The following is an 18,773-nucleotide window of genomic DNA, read 5'->3' as shown; positions in this document are numbered from 1 at the left end:
AACAGACATGACAAGGATAAATGTATAATCCTCTGAGGATACTGTCAATATCTTTGGAGTCACCATTAAAGCATGCAGTGCCTCATTTATATTCCTCACAGCCCATTGGAACACAGAGGAGAGGGTATCAAAGCAAGCAGCAAAAATATGACTGTCCAGCTCAGCGTCGATTCGTCTTTCCAGCCTTGCGCTTCCCAGCGAATAAATGCTTGGGCATCTTCACAGAGATGTGGCGGTCGGCTTCTCCCTTCCTGGCGTTGAGGTTCATCTTGCGCTGCGACACCTTGGACAGCGTGCGCACCTTCTTCCGCTTCTGGAGGAGAAGAGAGAATCAGTGCATGAGCATTGAGATTCTTACATTCAAAGCACAAAGCCCCACAACTATGGTGCTCACAAAAAATTTTATCACAATCATGTTTTTCTTCAATAATCTACCAAATAGACTCCTTCCACCCAAAAGTCAACATTGTTAGGTCATTGTTTCACAACAGCTATTTTATTGCAAGGAATGCATGGTTCTCTTTTTTTAGATTTGCATTCAGGAGAATGGGGCTTCTGCATCTAATATGTAGATATGTGGTTGCAGCACAAAACCCAAGACAAGATACTGTAAATGCTGAAATTTTTGCTGTGCATTAATTTTTGCATATTTCGTGCTACTTTTGGCGAGCGCAAATTCTAAAACCCCAAGAATATCTTCACAATTTGCTCTGCACAAGAACCCGCGGATATGTTTTTGAGCCACTCAGCACAAAAAATTGAATTGTGTGAATGTTTACAGTAACTGCTCATGTTAGTGTGGACTGGTTTATAAGTCTATGATGTAATTAATAGCTCCACAAACCTCCACGTCTCTGAGACCAGACACGTCACGTGGAGTCCTCATGCTGCTGGTGGGCCTTCCTTCTGAGTCTGTTCGCTGCCTCTTGATGAGAGGAGCCCGGCTGGTGCTCCGGCTGCGATTCCTTGCAAAGTGTCCCTGGAATGAAGAACACCAAGAAAGTGAATATATGACACATGTTTGTACAATTTACCTAACAAAGTTTGTCTCATCTTCCTTTTGTCTTGTCTTTTAGCACAACTACTTGATAACTTTCATTCAATGCTAAAAGAAAATATAGCGCTCATGTGACAATCTTCATCTTGAACTGATGATGATTTATCGAAAATATATTGGAACTTCATGGAACATACATTTACATTACTCAACCCACAATCGTGGTTCACAAAAAAATTGAAGATGCTTTCAAACTGAATACTTTTATCTTTATATAAATACAGAAATGACTGAGAGAATCTATTAATCTTGCAAGTTGTATCAATCCACAAATCTCCAGAACTTGAACCAAATTTGATTTAAACCGATATCCTGGGCTGCCAACATTCACCCGTCAAAATCTGAGAGATTCCACAGAGCAATCAGGGAGATAGTTAGGTAATATGTGCACTTCACTGGGCAAAATAGTTTTCGATTCAGGGATATTCTTATATTCTCTTATCCAGACATGAAGAGGTATTGGAGTTTTCAGGAAGCCTCATGCAGAATCAGGGAGACTTGGTACAGCTCTAGACATCCATCATACCATGAACAATAAACAAATGCATAGACATATTAATGCAACTACCAGGATTGGCTTAAAGAGATGGTATAGTATTGGTGGAGATGAGGATTAGGCTTTTAACGTTTTGCGACATACCAAGAAACAACTTATGAAATAATACAGAGCATACCATTCCAAGGGGAATTCAAACTGTATAAGATGAAAATCAGTTTTGGAATGACTGAGACATCCAAAAACAAAGTAAAACACAGTGATTCTAATAAAGGGCAGGCCCCACCTTTTATCAGGATTGCTTTGCTTTGGATATCTCAGCATTTTCAAAACTAATTTTCACCAAATAAACAGTGCATCCATTTTGGAATTACATACTCTTTCAGATTTCATGAGATTTCTCATTAGCTCACCAAAAGATGTTAGAAACCTGAAGCTAGGTCTCAACCAAAACTAAACGATCGCTTTAATATGACATGCAACCAATGTGAATGAAAAAAGTGGTTTTTTTTGGTCATAATACTCACATCTGCTGGCAGTTCCACACCCATGTCTCCCAGTTCACTGGCCATCCTTTTACGTTTGATCTGTATAAAGGTTTGCAAGAATGAGTAAAGGATGAAAAGATATGACACTGTAAATGGGATTTCACTGGTAGCATTCATCATGGAAATATCAAAGCTTTTGCCATTTTAAAGCATCACCCATATGACAGGGCTGCAAACAAACCCATTTTTCTACTGGTCCAATCTGTCTGTCAGACCAGTAGGTATCCATTTTTCTTATTTTGACTGGTCCATTCCTGAAAAAGTTACTGGTCTGACAGTGATCTTTACTGGTTCTGGAGAAAAGTGTGACTAGAAACCAGGTGAAAAACAGCAGTTAGTGCACACGAAGATCAAATGGAGGAAAAAAACCTCTTTGAACAATAAAGCCTTTAAACTAAGCTCACTCATTATGACACAAATGAGTTGGAGAGGAGTGGCACTGTATTCTTCAGTCTCGACCTACACACAATCCAGTCCCTCAATATCTTCATTTTATCCATCAATACATCACTCCACATAAACAGTGATGAATCTTTAAAGCCAACTCATCAATCCATCCAGCCAACCTGACCCTCTAAAGGACAGGTTCACCCAAATATATGTGTGGATTGAGAAAATGCAGCAATATTAATAGAACACATCAATGAAAGTTTGAGGAAAAGTATGCAATCCATTCAAAAGTTACACATTTTTAGAGTGTTAGTGCCGCTATCACCGGATGAGAAGACCAGAACAGTTTTTGATGTTGCTGCAGGACAATCACAAGGAAAATGTCAACAAAATGCATTATATTTTCATATTCCTAGCAAAATGAAAGAGTACCTAATTTACCTTTTGCAGAAATAGGGAAATCAATATTACCCAAGAGATGTGTCAGTAGCAAGTCCAGGGAGTGTGTACTTTTCAGAAAAATAAAAGAAATTCTGTGTAATTCTATTTATATTTTCTTCACATCTTTTTCTTCACATCTTTGTCTTGCAGTGATGTCACAAACTCTTGCAGGCTTCTCATCCAGCGATGGTGGCACTGAACCTTTAGAAATTCATCACTGTTTAATGGATTGTCTGATTTTTACAAAATTCAGTGATGTGTTCTACTAATGTTGCTGCATTCACTCAATCCACACATATATTGGGGTAAAATTTTCCTCTAAATTCATCATACCATTAATCATATTCACAGTGATGGATATACAATATCTATCTATATATTCACCCCTTCTGTTATCCTTGCTATTGATGGTGCTCGGACCCTCTTCTTGGCTCTAGACTCCATCTGCAGCAGGATCTTCTTCTCCCGGATTCTAAAAGGCAAAATGATAACAGAACACTGTGAATAAATGACCTGAACCTACCCACACTAAAAACAAAACAAAATAAAATAACACAAAACTAGGACTTCATTGTTCATACCTTCTTTACTACTAAATGTGATCAAAGAGCAACACGTTCTCACTTTCTAAAATGTTATCATCACTTTCCAACTAAACCTTATTTGACATAGCACTTAAAGCTGAAAGAACCCCTGTGATTTCATTCCCTCTTCCACTGTATACCAGCCACACTTATCCCCTTGCAATGGTTGCTCCTTCTGGACTTAAACACGCAAACACACTCGCATAGAACCTGAAAATTTTATAGCATTATTATTATTAAAGGAATTTAATGACACCAACTTACTTTTTTGCAGTAGCTCGAATTTCCTTCATCTCTTCATCTTCAGACTGAAATCAAAGAATAGAAACATAACATCATAATTAAAAGATTATCAGAAAGGCTACACAGTGTAAGGCTTACAAGAGGCTCTGAATAAACAAGGGTTAGCAGACAGGCCCTGCAAAATCAAAGCTACAAAAAGGATCACCGATGGGTCTCACATGCCTACACAGGTTTCGAGACTACAAGGTTTATCAAAAGGGCACTTCATTATGGACAGGTTTACAAAAGTTCATTTCAAATGATTACTGCACCAAAGATGCACTTCAGCATACTTGTGCTACTCTTTTGCCTTATGATCCCCATCTCTTCCAGTCTATCAATGATGAAACTTTGATGTGCTCCCTCAATTTTTTTTTTAAAACTACACATGAATAGTTTGAACTTCAATCTCTCAAACCCTGCTCTTTGAAATGTTAACAGGAAAAGCACTCAGACAGCACATACCTACGCCAAGCCAGCAACTCATTTCCACCCTTACATGCATACAATTTCCCAAAATAGATGTCATTGCACAGCGCCTTGCCCGAGCAGAGCATGCGTTTTAGTGTGCATATGTAAACCTCCAGTACGCACAGCCTGAACCCCAAATTCGTACACCTCATATGAAAAAGATGGAAAATCCTTCAAAAATCCATAAAAATTCTTGGATCACTACCAAAATTGAATGAGGTGTTCCTTGCATCAATATCGACTTTTTATGCAAGTTTCACTTTAATCTGTACACAACTTTTTGAGTTATTCTGCAAACAGACAAACCAACGCAGATGATCGCTTAAAGGGTGTGTACAGTTCTGGTGAGTATTTAGCTTTTAACATTTTGCGAGATATTCAGAAACCACTCTATGAGATGTCAAAGATCATGCAATTCTATGGAGTATCAAAAGTTTAGTTGATGAAAATTGGTTTTGAAGTGGCCGAGATATCCAAAAACAAGGTGAAACAAAGAGATCCTAATAAAGTTGGGGCAAGTAATCTTTTATTGGTATCACTTTTTTGGATATCTCAGTCATTTGAAAACCAATTTTCATCAAATAAACGTTGAATCCTTCTTGAAATTACATGCTCTTTCATATTTCATAAGAGGTTTCTCATTATCTCACTCAGGAATGTAAAAACCAAGAATCCCCACCTCAACCAGTACTGTACAGCCCCTTTAACCTCCTCCTTCCTTGGCGGAGGTAACTATAATAGCAATGTCTCAAATCCTGACTGAGGACTTAATAGCGAATTTTATTCGCCAATCTCCAACGAAAACAGAGGGAGGAAAATAATAATAATCATAAGAAGAAGTGCAGACAAAGAAGGATTTTGTATCTAGTTTAGCATGCTGTAAGAGAATGAGAAAACTTTATCCTCCTTACCGATTCTTCGTTGTCATAGACACCAGCTGCCTCCCTCATGGCCTCCTCTTCCTCCAGCTCTGCCAGCTTGGCATCAATGTCAGGGTCCACGTAGTCTGCAATGTTCTTGCCCATCCATAGCTCAGGGATGACGTCGGTCCGATATTCCTCCTTGACGTCCCACTCCCGCTGGAGGTCCAGCACGAAGTCATCTCCCATCTCCAGCTCCTCATCTCTCAGTGTCCTCTTCTTGGCTGCCTCCGTCTCCATGGCAGTCCGTCGGGCCTGCACTGCTGGGGGGATGAAGGGAGGCCGCTCCTACGCACACACATACAAAACAAGAAACCTAGTGGATCTGGGGCTCACCCGAGATATAGGGCTCACTGAATATGGCAAGTTCATCTTCAACACATTTTTGCAGACTACCTAAGAAGAACACAGTAAACTCAGGAAACTTGCAAACTGCTGTAATTTGAAAGGGTCTACAAAAAAACTGGGAATGAAAGGGATATAGAAATGATTATGTAAAAACAAAAGGGCATACAGAGGTACTGAGAATAAAAGGGCTATCAACAAGGTACTGCAACATACTGGTAAGCTAAAAGAGCAAGCTAAGAAGACTGTAGAAGATTTTAGTCATAACTCTGCTCAATTATGTCAACCATTTAAAGTTCATACACATCTTTGAAGACAGAGGTACCCGCCAACCTTGATATACATGCAAATCAAATCATCCATCTCTTTTGTGTCCAAGTCAAGGTCTCCAGACAACATCATGGCAGCAAGAAAATGTTGGCTATTCCAAAGAGACAAACTAATGCCAAGCTGGATGACTAATACCATATTCACAATGAAGCTTGAATGTAATGTGAGACTGATGCTAGACAGTGATTTGCAATGATCCAGCAGTAGTCATCTCGCTGGTGTAATGAATACCCTGCCTGTCTAGGGCATCAAAATTTTATTGTCTCTCTGGACTGAATTGCTGTGAAGAGGAATCTCACATGTTAACAGCTGTCCAGACTGCTGGTAAGGACAACCAACATCATTCACTTTATCATTAATCATTCCTCCTAACTTGGAATTAAATGTCATCATTAATTCAAGTGAATACCACACAATGGTCTGTTTTCTAAATATCATTTCGATTTGCTCATTTGTAGCTGTGATTTTGCAGCAATTATTCATCTTAAGTTGAATCTGAGGCAAACTTCCTCTCACATTCAACTAGTCAATAACACATCACATTCATGAATTTCAGGTGACCACTGTTGCACATGGGTACCAGGTTTCAATGAATGAAAGTATATCACACAAGAACTCATGATATTCAATTCCTCTACTTCATTCACAAACTCACTTTTGTGTCTCTTTTGGCAGGCACGGCAATGTGCAGTCGGTTGAGAATATCGTTGACCTTACGACCTTTCATTTTCATATCCACCCTCTGTAGGAGCAGCCTGTCACATGCCTAGAAGGAAAAACAGTGTGACATACATTTCATAAATACTTTCGGGTCTAGACAACAGGGTATCCTGTCCATTAATGCAGAGCTTAAGTCTTTATGACAAACCCTTTCCAGAGTATTTCTGGTTGACATGGTCCATATCAGGTTCTAACATGACATCATTTTAATTCCTTTTACATGATCCATATTAGTTATGGTTTTGAGCTCTCTATCTGGGATTAATACTAATATACATTGTATGTTTCCTTGCTATACAGGCCTTTTCACAAATCTTGCACCAAGAATTGTGACTAGAAAGTACACTTCATCTATGCAGACCAAAGATAGCAGCCACTGGTAGAAATGTGAAAGCAGCATCTTCAGATAGGTGGGCAGCAAGCTTCTTGCCTGCAACAATTTGATCTTCAGTGGTGTGACTCACACATTAGTGAGTCTATCCAGCAAAACAAACAAACAAACAAACAAACAGAAACCATTTGCTTCCTAACTTTTCCCTTGTAATGCTATACAAACAGATATTTAAAAACTGCACATCACATAACATGTGGATTGTAAACAAGTTAACTACTGTATGCAATCATTGACAGCTATATGGCTATACATTCAACTTCTGTTGGCTATACAAAGATATGCATATAAAATGATACGTCTGCATAGTAATGATCTTTGAACATCATTTATTCACTGATAACACTGATACCATTTTTCATTCACCACATACAGACAAATTCACACAAGTACATATTTGCATTACTTCCACAATTTGACTACCGTGTAAACCGTGACCCTCATTTTTGTCGCTCAATTTCCTTTGTTTTGTTATGGATTCCATTGGGTCTGGACTGGGGAGAGGGGGTGAGTTATTACCCCTCAATCATTCCTACCTCTGTCTTCACTTTCATGATGCCCTCCTCCGTCACAGTGCTAGTCTGTATCACAGACACACCCTCTTCTTCCATCTTCTTGAAAAACTCCTAAATGTGAGACAGACAGCAGCCATAAAAGAAGTCAAACTGAGAAGATGTTTATATGTACAGGGACTGCTACAAGTGAATAGAATGGAAGATGGCTTTAAAAAAACATGGGACAGAGAGCAAAATATATCTCCCAGCAACTATATTTTTCTTGAAGAGACAGAAGCATCATACAAACATATAAAATGAGTACAAAAAGAACAAATAAATGTGTCAAACTTACATAACTGTATCCTACAAAAATGCTTATGTTCACAAATGTAACACCTGGGTCTCACTTTCTAACAACATGAATTTTTTTTTTTCTCTGTATTCAATGCATTATACATGGCTGATAGGGGGTCATACCACCTTTTGTAATTCAACACAAGAATATTTAATTCTACAAGCTGGAAATCAACACAAACAATTCATACGAAACAAAAATTCAATACTAGTAGGTGCATTGAATCAGAAAGAGAAAGGAACCTGTCAGAATCATTACCTGCTTCTCCACGGCCAAATCTTTTAACTCCACAATGTCCGACTTGTTAGCCACAATGATCAGAGGCTTGTTGGCAAACAGTGGCCGTATACTCTCAAAGAGCTCCACCTAGCACAGAGAATCATGATGACAGAAGAATCAAGGACAAGTGTAAAGTTGGTGGCTGAAATTCAGTGATGCAACAATCTGATGAGCAACTCTTTCACTGCTGGACACAGCTTGATATGACACATGGAAGATCTTATGTGACGGTACTCTACATACACTGTATCTAGCTTCCCAATGACCTCATCATTCATTGATATACTTTCTTCTGATTAATGTATTGGTATTTTCACAACAAATGTGCTGATATTGGTGAGAAAATTGATGTCCCCTCAGTAACATAGTGCAGCCTTCTTTCTGCAGTGCAGCACACAGTGCTACTATGTCTGCATCTTGCTTTCTATTGGATATGATGTGTGATATTTCACATACACAGTCAATGGCTGCAAACACTGGCAAATATTGAAAAACATGACAGCAGGGTGCTACATTATAACTTTGTTTAATCACTTGTCTGGTCGCGCAAGCAGATTTTCAAATTGTTGCAGAACACTGGCCCAAACATGAAAGAAAGTCCAAATATAAGAAAATGACATAAAAAAGCACTTGTAAGTCACAGGCTTGAAGAAAAACACCATCATTTGAATAAACAGCAGATGTTGGCTCGCACGCTTAAACAGACTGGAGCAACAAACCTGGTTCGAGTGAGTGGTAGTGTTGCATTGCATTGGTACTTCTTCACATACATTGCTGAAATTAAAGTGAGTTGCATCTCTAAACAGTCATTATCTTTGGGCTTCTGTATGACATGCACAGTACCATTTCTTGACTAAAAGGCTTTCACTAACTTTGGTACACTTTTAATGTGAGTCCAGGGAATTATTTTCCAACTCGCAATTGATCAGCACTATATTCAGCTGATGAATAATATTTCAAATGGTATCCTGTACAAATTTATGGAAGAAAACCGCTACACACAAGATTACTTGTGTACAATTAAAACAGTGGTATAAAAAATGTATAGTAAATTGCAACGTGATACCAGGAAAACTATTCCATGGAAGTCATAATCATAGTACACAGTCTGGACTTCATGACCCACCTGCTCTTCCAGTGAGTGACCACACTGCTCGGACACGTCCATCACGAAGAGCACGGCCGCCCGGAGGTGGGCCAGGGCAGTGATGGCCTGCATCTCAATGGTGTTCCTGTCCTCTAGGGAGTGGTCCAGGATACCGGGCGTGTCTACCACCTGCCACCTCAGATACCGGTAGTCCATGTGACCCACAAAGAGAGACTTGGTGGTGAAGGCGTAGGGCTGGACCTCCACGTCCGCTCGTGTTACCTACACAAAGAGTTTACATGGTACATTTGTTTACAGCAGAGTCACTGGATGACTCAAGTCCTCACTTTTCTTTACGTTAAATTGCAAAGTATTTGAATAGTTGAGGGCACTTCCCATAAAAATCTTGAGAAAATATTTGATTTTATGTGTTATCTTTCATTGTATAGATAATAGAAATCATAACTTCTTAACTGCTTGTTATTAACTGACATGGAACTGTCTTACTGACTATGGATTGCTGCTGCAAAATGCTTCCAATAAATTTATAAAAGCATAGAAATGTATGTCTGATCTTAGTATTCAGCAGAGTTTTATCAGCATTCAGCAGAACTTCATGGGTATCGAGCAGTCAAATCCTCAGTGTCTTATAATTCCATGGGAAGGCAAGATGTATACCTTATTCATAAAGCTGGACTTGCCCACGTTTGGGAACCCACAGAGAAGCAAGGTGCGTGTGTTGGGGTCAATAGAGGGCAATCTTGACAAGTGCTGCCGCACCTGCTCCAGGTACTCCAGACTCTGCCCTTGCCTCTTCAGAATGGTGCACATTCGTCCCATGGCCGCCCGCTTCAGCTGCTTGCAGCGATACAGGGAGTCTCCATACTTCATCAGTCGGCAGTAGTCTCTCGCAACACTGCAGCACACAAGTCATCAAACAATAAACACAATCAATATATTGAAAAGTAGTTCAGGCTGTCTACACTGCTGAGTGATATCATTATAATCTGTATTGACATTTCAAATAGCATGTTGTGGCCACAACGCTTAAACATGCTGTCCTTTCTGTAAATCTTTATTGCTTGCCATAAGAATATCGAATCCTTTCTATTCCAGTATTACTTTGCATGGATGTATGAGAAGTCAGCAAATTGAATTTGACTGGGTCCATGAGCAGCGCTCCTGTCTAAGAATAGGGACTTTTAGATTTCGCATCCAGGACGTGGACTGCGACGTGATGACGTTATTTCATGATATTGCGCAAGCCCCAGATTTTCTGGCACGACCAGCGCTAGAATCAAGAACATGTCTTCGAAGGATTTCACGTCCTCCCAGATTGAGGACGAGCAGCGTGTGCAGCATGCATTTAGCATGATGATTATGACGCCACCACATCTGTCGAGTCGTACTCACCGTCAACTGAAATCTAAATGGTTTTACTCTGGGGTCAACGAGAGTCGCCCGGAATGGTTGGCTCACACTTTCGGGCGGCCTGACTGCTGTCGTGTCCATACAATCCAAAAGTCCTTTTCATGTGTCTCATGAAAAGGGGAGGTTTGGTCAAAAACAGCTTCTATTTTGACATGGCATGAAACATTCATGAAATGAGACTGCCATGTTCATGATACTCCCAATTCCCCTATACAAGAACTAAAATGAAGGAATGCCTGATTCTGATTGAATAAAAGGTTTAGAAGCTATCTGTTTCCCTATAAACATGTCAGAAATCAGTCAATATGCTAGCCAGTGTGCAGAAATAATTTACCACAGTAAATAAAGACACAAAACCTATCATGGCCTCAGACGTAATTCCATGTTCTTCACAAAGCCACTAGGCTGACTACTGATGACAATGTGACACTACTTTATACTCACTTGTCAATCAGATGCAATGCTGTGTTGATCTGTCCCAAGGCAAGCTTGTAGTGGTCTTTGTCATACAAAACATTCATCAAGTCTGCATAGAACGGATGGATATCCTGGAAAATGCATACATACAGCAAAATAAGATAAGGCTACCATACCTATTCAAAGATTGACAGTTCTATGCTACTAGTCATCTCTTTGTTATTTATGGTAAAGTTTTGACTTCATTTGTGACAATCCTCTCAGATTGAAATTCATATCCAAATCAAAATCCTTTTCGTCAAATATTTGATTGAACTGCAGTACTGGATTATTTTTCCTGGATAAAAATGGTCCCTTTTTCCTTTCTTTTAATTTCAAGAACTTCATTAAAAAAAATAAAAATAATAAATAAATAAATTATTCAAAGCCAAATACCCTTGGTAATTAAAATAATATCGTATTCGTTTTCATCCCCATGAATTTAATGAAACACAATGTTACACTCGTTCACAGATCCTGTACAATGCTTATTGTCATAGCATTATTTTTGTGTGTGTCTTTTTTAGACACACACAGCATACATTGCTCAAAATACATATTCATATTACACTTACCAAGGTATCTTTACATAAAACAATGACAATGAAATAATATTTCAACATAGGTGCTTTCCTCAATTAAATTAAGACTGGACTCGGGGCTGTAAGTCTACTCCAGAGTTTCTTGTAGATCCAACTGCAAGCATATAATTTGCACTGTTCGTGACTACTAAAAATCTAATTACCTCCAGCTTTGGAAAGTCCTGGACAATTTGCTGCAACTTGTCATGGTAGTTCTGCTGGGTGTATTTGATCTTCCGCATGTAAAACTGTCGTATCCGGCTGATCTTATAGTGCTTGTGGACAACTGTTGGTGTTTTGCGCTGTGTCTTTGACAGTACTATGTCGATGAAATCCTGATATTGGAATGAACAACAATGTCTATCTCAGTCACAATAATATCTGAAGAAGCTGCAGTATAATGTGGCTTGACTTGATGGCCCACATACATGTATAGCAACAATAGGAATTCCAACCAGTCCACACAGAATCACACTGTGCACCGTGCCTAGTGCATGAAGTACTACAGTTTGTATCTTTTATCAGGTATTAGTACGGTACTTTGATACAATGCCAGATGAACAATTTACCCCTTTGACAAGCATATGCTCAGAAATTGGATTCTGAGAATCTACTGACAATTCCATTAAATTTGAAAAAAAAAAAATAGAGAAAGCTTTACAAAATGTTACGACCAACATTTTATAGAGTCTATGTTATACAAATTGTATGACAATAAGTACTCCATATTTCCTGGTACCACCTCTGCTAAGAACTATTTGTTGCAACAACTGCATAGATGCATATGTGCGCGAGCGAAGGGAGGGTGTGAGAGGGGGGTGTCCGCCCGCCCACGGTACAGAGCTTTTTCAATATTTAGCTCTTAATGGTGTAAGCTGGTGCATACTTGAGTGACTATTTTTTGCTTATTTTGAAAGACAAAAGGGAAATATGCCTTCAATTGAATCCTTTAAGCTATGCTCCCAATGCGTGAGAAAAATGGGTGTCAGGCATGAGATCGTGAGACAGACTCTAAATGCTTGAGTCTCACTCACAATGCGCAAGACTTGGTAGCTCTGCAACTGACATGACAAATTATACTTCGTTTGTTGCGACTAATTGACAAAGACCAATTAGATTTATTCAGTGTTGTAGTAGTACCCATAACGTTAGTTCTTCCTAAGTAGCGTTCGTCATTCAGCACTAGATGGCACTCTCGCGCATGTACATCGTTTTCTACACACACAGTGTGCTCAGTTTCTGAGCCCATTCGCGACGATCGCTAGCTGTAGCAGTTATGACAGGGGTACATTGATATCATCCTTTTCAAAAGTAATACGGCCATACTGCACACAACATGTTCGAATCACAAACCTGAACTACTTTGCCATCCTGTATGTTGGTTTGCGTCTGCTACCTACCACTAGTAGCCCGAAGAGGACGATCTGTTCGGCATGCTAAGTCGAAATTTCGCACTTATTTGTTGTGACCTTGGGTGTATTTTTGTACTTAATCCACATTGCGCAAAATATGGCAGTATCGAAACTTCACTTTTTTCAAAATTGAAGTGTTTTCTGATTTTTTGAAAGGAAAATTTATCGACCTCACGTAGGCTCAGTATGTTACAACGGTACACGAAATGGACCTTGCAATGCCTGTTTCAGTAAAATTGGCTGGCCCGATCGGAGCCCATGAAGAGCTTCGCGGTTGCTGCCGCGGGAGATTCGCTATGGGTGTTGTGTGATTTACGACTGCCCGCGGACGCCGCGCGCTGGCTCAGCTCTCTACTTACAATGATCGGCAAATTGAAGCTGCTAGGGCGCTCGCTACTATAATGGGAAAATCATAAACGTGAAAAGTTATTAAAATGCAAGATTTTTACAAGAAAACGAAAAAATTGGCTGATTTCAACACTTTTCATGTGTATATCAGTTCGGGAAACCCACTCACAAGGGGGGCCCCTCCTTATAAGTAACCCGTCCCCCTTATAAGTAACCCCGTCCCCCTTATAAGTAACCCCCGGGGCACCCCTTATAAGGAGTCTCCACGCTTTTTTGCAATAATAATAATAATAATAATACATAACATTTATAAAGCGCTTAATATCATATTTCTAAGCGCTGGGGAAAAACAAAGATAGAGAACGAGTGAAGAAGAAAACAATAAGCAATCCACATATAAGTACAGCAACAATCATATATATGACAACAATTACAAACACTAGTACACTACCGACACAGATAACACTTCCTAAAGAGATATGTTTTGAGGTTTGACTTAAATGAATCTAGTGTATTGGCTTGTCGGATGCTGACGGGAAGATTGTTCCATAGTTTAGGAGCAAGAGAGGAAAAGGCACGATCACCATAACGTGTGTTGGTACGAGGTCCAGAGGATAACTGAAGATTGGCAGTGGTGGCGGAACGAAGACGTCTGGTTGTGGAGGATGTGGATGCAGAGCGGAGAGAAACAAGATCTTGAAGGTAGGGTGGTGCGAGGTTGTGGTTGATTTTGAAAATGAGAAGGAGAACTTTGAAGATGATTCTGTCTTGGATCTGTAGCCAGTGAAGGGACTGTAAGATTGGGCTGATATGATCTGATTTTTTAGTTCGAGTGACAAGTCTGGCTGCAGTGTTTTGTATTCGTTGAAGGGGTGCAATGTTGGAGTACGGGAGACCAGCAAGGAGACCATTGCAGTAATCCAAATGTGATGAGATGAAGGCATGGACTAATCGTTCCGTGGATGACTTATCGAGATATCGCCTTATCTTTCCGATTTTGCAGACACCCCATGAGGCGGATCGACATATACTTTTAATTTGGTGATTGAGAGTCAGGTTCTTGTCAAGAATAACACCGAGGTCTCGAATACGCTCTGACGAAGAAATGCTTCCAGATTCAAAGTTAAGAGATGGCAGGCGGTCTGTATTACGGAACTTGGATGACAGATGAAGCATTTCAGTTTTGAGCTCATTAAGCTTCAGCTTATGCTCAAATGACCATCTCTTCACATCATTGATGCAGGCGGAGAGTCTGAGCATCGCCCCCTCATGATCTGATGAGCTCATGATGAGGTATATTTGAGTGTCATCAGCGTAGGTTGCATGTTGCATTCCATGATGAGAGTTGATAAGTCTTCCCAAAGGACCGGTGTACAGGATATACATCAGGGGTCCGACAACTGATCCTTGAGGGACCCCATAAGGAAGGGAAAAGGGTCTGGAGCGAGTGCCATTAACAAGAATCTCCTGATTGCGTCCCTCCAGATAAGATTCTATCCAATGGAGAACAGTTCCTTTGATACCATAATCAGACTCTAGACGATGAAGGAGACTGTGATGATCTAGTGTATCAAACGCAGCGGAGTAGTCTAAAATAATGAGGACAGCTTCCTGACCCTTATCCAGAGCAAGCAGAAGATCATTAAGGACTCTTACCAGAGCAGTTTCAGTCGAATGAAAATGACGATAAGCCGATTGATGAGGTGGAAACAAGCGGTTTTCATCCAGATAAGTCCTGAGTTGAGCTGCAACAAGTTTCTCAAGGACCTTGCTAAGAAATGGTAAGTTAGCGATAGGCCTGTAGTTCTTTGAATCATTCCGTTCAAGACCAGGTTTCTTTAATAAAGGTACCACATGTGCTGTCTTGAACTGCTCAGGAACCACTCCTGAGGAAAGAGAGAGGTTGATGATTTGTGTCATAAGAGGCAGAAGTTCATCGAGACATGCCTTTACCAGCCATGTGGGGATTGGATCCAAGCTGGAAGACTTTGAGGATAGCGATTTAATGAGGGATTTCACTCGGCTTTCGGGAACAGGATCAAACTCTGACAGATTGCAGACAGGTGAAATCCCAGGTTGTGCAGGCACACAGGAGAATTCATGAGAAGAATCATCAAAAGAAGAAACAATCGAGCTGATCTTGTTCTCAAAAAACTCCCCAAAGTTATTGGCTAGGTCTTCATCAGAAGAGTGATCAGGAAGTGCTGCGGAACGATTAGGGGTCGACAACCTTTTCACTACCTCAAACAACTGCTTGGTATTTGATTCCTTGATCTCGCACTTGAGGTACTTTGATTTGGCTTCGAACAGTATATTGTAGTAAGCTTCACATTCCTTCTTGTACAATTGTTTATGGATGCAAAGTCCAGATTTAACCATTCGACGCTCTGCCCGCCGCCTGCACCTCTTAGCCTCCCTAACCTCTTCATTATACCATGGTGCATACGGCTTAATGGTAATGACCTTGCTTTCAGCGGGAGCATGCTTGTCAAGTAGTTGAATCAAGGTCTCATTATACACGTCGACAGCCGTGGAAAGGCGAGATGAAAGTGAAGACCCAATTGAAGAAGTGTTGATGTCCTGCCGAAAGGAGCTGATGTCAATGCTTCGCAGCTTCCTAAATGTAATGCGCTTCCTAGGATTTTTTGAACCCGTAGTGTTTATGGTTGTGATGATCATAGAATGATCAGATGGTAAACCAGAAATAAGGTTGAGACAGGAAACTGTATCATCAACTTTCCTAGAAATTATCAAATCCAAGGTGTGACCCGCTCGATGAGTAGCTTCCTTCACATGTTGTTGAAACCCGAGCGATTCCAGCGAGCTTAAGAAAGATTTTGCATGACTGTCACAGCTATTATCAACATGGATGTTGAAGTCACCGATTATGACTGGGCAGATTTCAGCAATGGCCGCTGACTCCAGAAGAGTGAAGAATTCAGAAGCAAACATGCTATAGGTCAGCTTATTTTGAGAAGATGGTGGTGGCCTGTAGATGGCATAGACCCTCAGAACAGATGCGGGTGAGAATCTGATGTTAAAGTCCATGAGCTCAAACGATGAGAAGGTCTTTGCATCATTCAAAGAGATGCAAGCAGAAGAACGGTGGATGACACAGATTCCTCCTCCTTTGGAACCCTTGCGAGGACAATGTGAGATGCTACAATTTGGAAGTGAAAGCTTAAGATCGGCTAAAACATGGTCATCCCTGTGATCACCAGTAAGCCAAGACTCTGTGATAACTAGAGCGTCGAGATTGCATTCCTGTATCAAATCACTGATACACGTTGACTTGTTGCTGATAGAACGGGCGTTCCACAGACCGATTTGAGCTTGGGTGTTATTTGACACTTGTTAATGGTTAATTTGTTTTTTATCTCTCCATTTTGACACTCCCAACATATTGACCTGGTTGCTTAATGTGCTTCTTTCTGGCTGATGCTTCCCTTTTCCATCCAAACGTGTAGGGGCTAGAGCTCCAGGTGTAGTAAGAGATAGCTGGTTCCTCCTTCCCACACCTGCTCTTCTACCACGTCGTGTTGACTTGCGGTGGGAGATCCCCAAGGAGGTGAGCTTCTTCCATAAAATCGGAGACAGCCTCTGATGGCAAGTGTCATGAGGGCTGACATCAAACAGTTGCTCACGTGTATAGGATATGCTTTCTCTGACAGGTTGTGTTTGTTCAGATCTGACTTCAGGACCAGGATTGGGACTGACGTCGCCATCCTTTAGAAGCAAAATATGGTGAGACGCATCAGAGTTGGGGTAATAGTTGATTCGGTTGCCACAGAAACTCCGAACAGGTCTGGAAATTTGAGAGTTCAATCCACATGCAGTACAAACATATGCAGTACAAACAGGCTTGTACTCAGATAACACAGCTTGCTGTCCATTGAAATTGGAGCTATTCAACAGACTCATCCCTACCAGCAGCACAATAGAATAACACTTAGCGGCCTCCATTGTTACCAAGGGTTCTCCTTGTCCTTCACATTGTAGTCAGGCTTGAGTGAATATCAATGCCACTGTGTTGCATGGAGGAGCTGTAACATGGCTGCACTTGACCAGTGTACACATGAAGCAGTATGACAAGGTGCAGGCTGAATCCTCTCAAAATTGAGTTGGAATATCACTCTTACAAGTCCAGAAGAACCCTGAGATGATTACAAAAACACTGGTACAGTTTTCGCACAGCAAAACACACGAGACCCAACAAATTAGGTGAAACAAAGGAGAGCAGTCAGGGGAGCTGCCTGCAGGATGGGCGCTCCACAGCAATGCAACGCGAAAATGAAAGGACTGCGGCAATTCGCTTGATTATGTCCATAAAGCTTCACAAGTTTCCTAGTTACTCACGAAATATGAGCAAAATCGGTTTGAGGCATCATATCTAAAATCATGGATTTAAATGCGATGTCAAACGACCCCTGCGAATGCTGAAATGCGAGCGATTACTGGCGTGAGTGTCGCCAGGCGCGGCGGCGCGGCAATGCTTGAGTGCAGACGTGGCGACTGAGTACGTGGGTTTCCCGAACTGATATTACGTATCAATCTACGGATAATTGATTGCATTTCATGGCTTGGCGTACATCTGATTTTTATATGAAAACCGCTATCCTAAGTAAAATAAAACATCATACAAATGACATGGATTGGACAAAATATCTATCACAAAGTTCAGTGTCAATCAGTCACAGATTCCTCGCATATTGCTTTGATCACATTTCATATGATAGGGTACGATTAAGTTGTCCACAATGTAAAAAAACATCAAATTTTGTAAAACTTTTTCACAGGATACAATACATTTCAGGAAATTAATTTGTGTAATTCAACCACAACGCCATCCAAAGTTTCTGTGTAGCCGGTATGTGCCTTTGTACTTAATTGTAAATTGTGGTGCAAAATGGCACAACCACTACCGGTACCAGCTGAAAATAATGAATGAATGAATGCTTGAATGGTGTCTACTATCCCCCCTATAAATGTCGATAAGAATAACAGATCATATTTCAGAGTACACTACACTAGTGCCGACTTTACATTACCTTCGATGTCGGAACCACTGTGATCTTCTTAAAATTGTATAGAGCCATGGCTGCGAATCTCCAAACCTTCTTGTGTGAGGAAATTGTGCAATCCCACACTGGAAAGTCAGTCAGGCAACGATTACATGTGTATGAGCTTGTACACACATATCTGCATGCACGTGTCTCGAGTTCAGTGCTCGATATCGAGTTCTGTGTCCCCAAGTCTAGATTGATGTCTAGATTGGACTCTGTACGCGACAAGCCGTAAGAGGGCGTGACACCCGAGGATTGCGAGAAAAATTTGCGCCCTCTCTTGGTTCGT

At 40.6% G+C, this 18,773-nt stretch overlaps 1 protein-coding gene across 1 annotated transcript; it reads right to left on the bottom strand.

The window, feature by feature from the left end:
- Positions 1-160: 160 nt before the first annotated feature.
- LOC139721753 (GTP-binding protein 4-like) lies at positions 161-18,616 on the bottom strand. The gene is made up of 14 exons (XM_071633074.1): positions 18,470-18,616; positions 11,826-11,996; positions 11,069-11,172; positions 9,872-10,109; positions 9,233-9,475; positions 8,086-8,193; positions 7,512-7,601; positions 6,520-6,630; positions 5,181-5,477; positions 3,781-3,824; positions 3,317-3,404; positions 2,081-2,140; positions 845-979; positions 161-313 (listed from the first exon to the last, which is right to left on the bottom strand). Exons 1-14 carry the CDS (start codon positions 18,515-18,517, stop codon positions 161-163), a joined length of 1,890 nt encoding a protein of 629 aa, XP_071489175.1. The 5' UTR covers positions 18,518-18,616.
- Positions 18,617-18,773: the final 157 nt, after the last annotated feature.

This window comes from Diadema antillarum, unplaced genomic scaffold, assembly GCF_040938485.1.
Source record: "Diadema antillarum isolate AM-2024a unplaced genomic scaffold, OU_Dant_1.0 scf00000149, whole genome shotgun sequence".
Taxonomy (NCBI): domain Eukaryota; kingdom Metazoa; phylum Echinodermata; class Echinoidea; order Diadematoida; family Diadematidae; genus Diadema; species Diadema antillarum.
The sequence above is the reverse complement of the archived record's forward strand: the minus strand, read 5'-3'. Positions and strand labels throughout refer to the sequence as shown.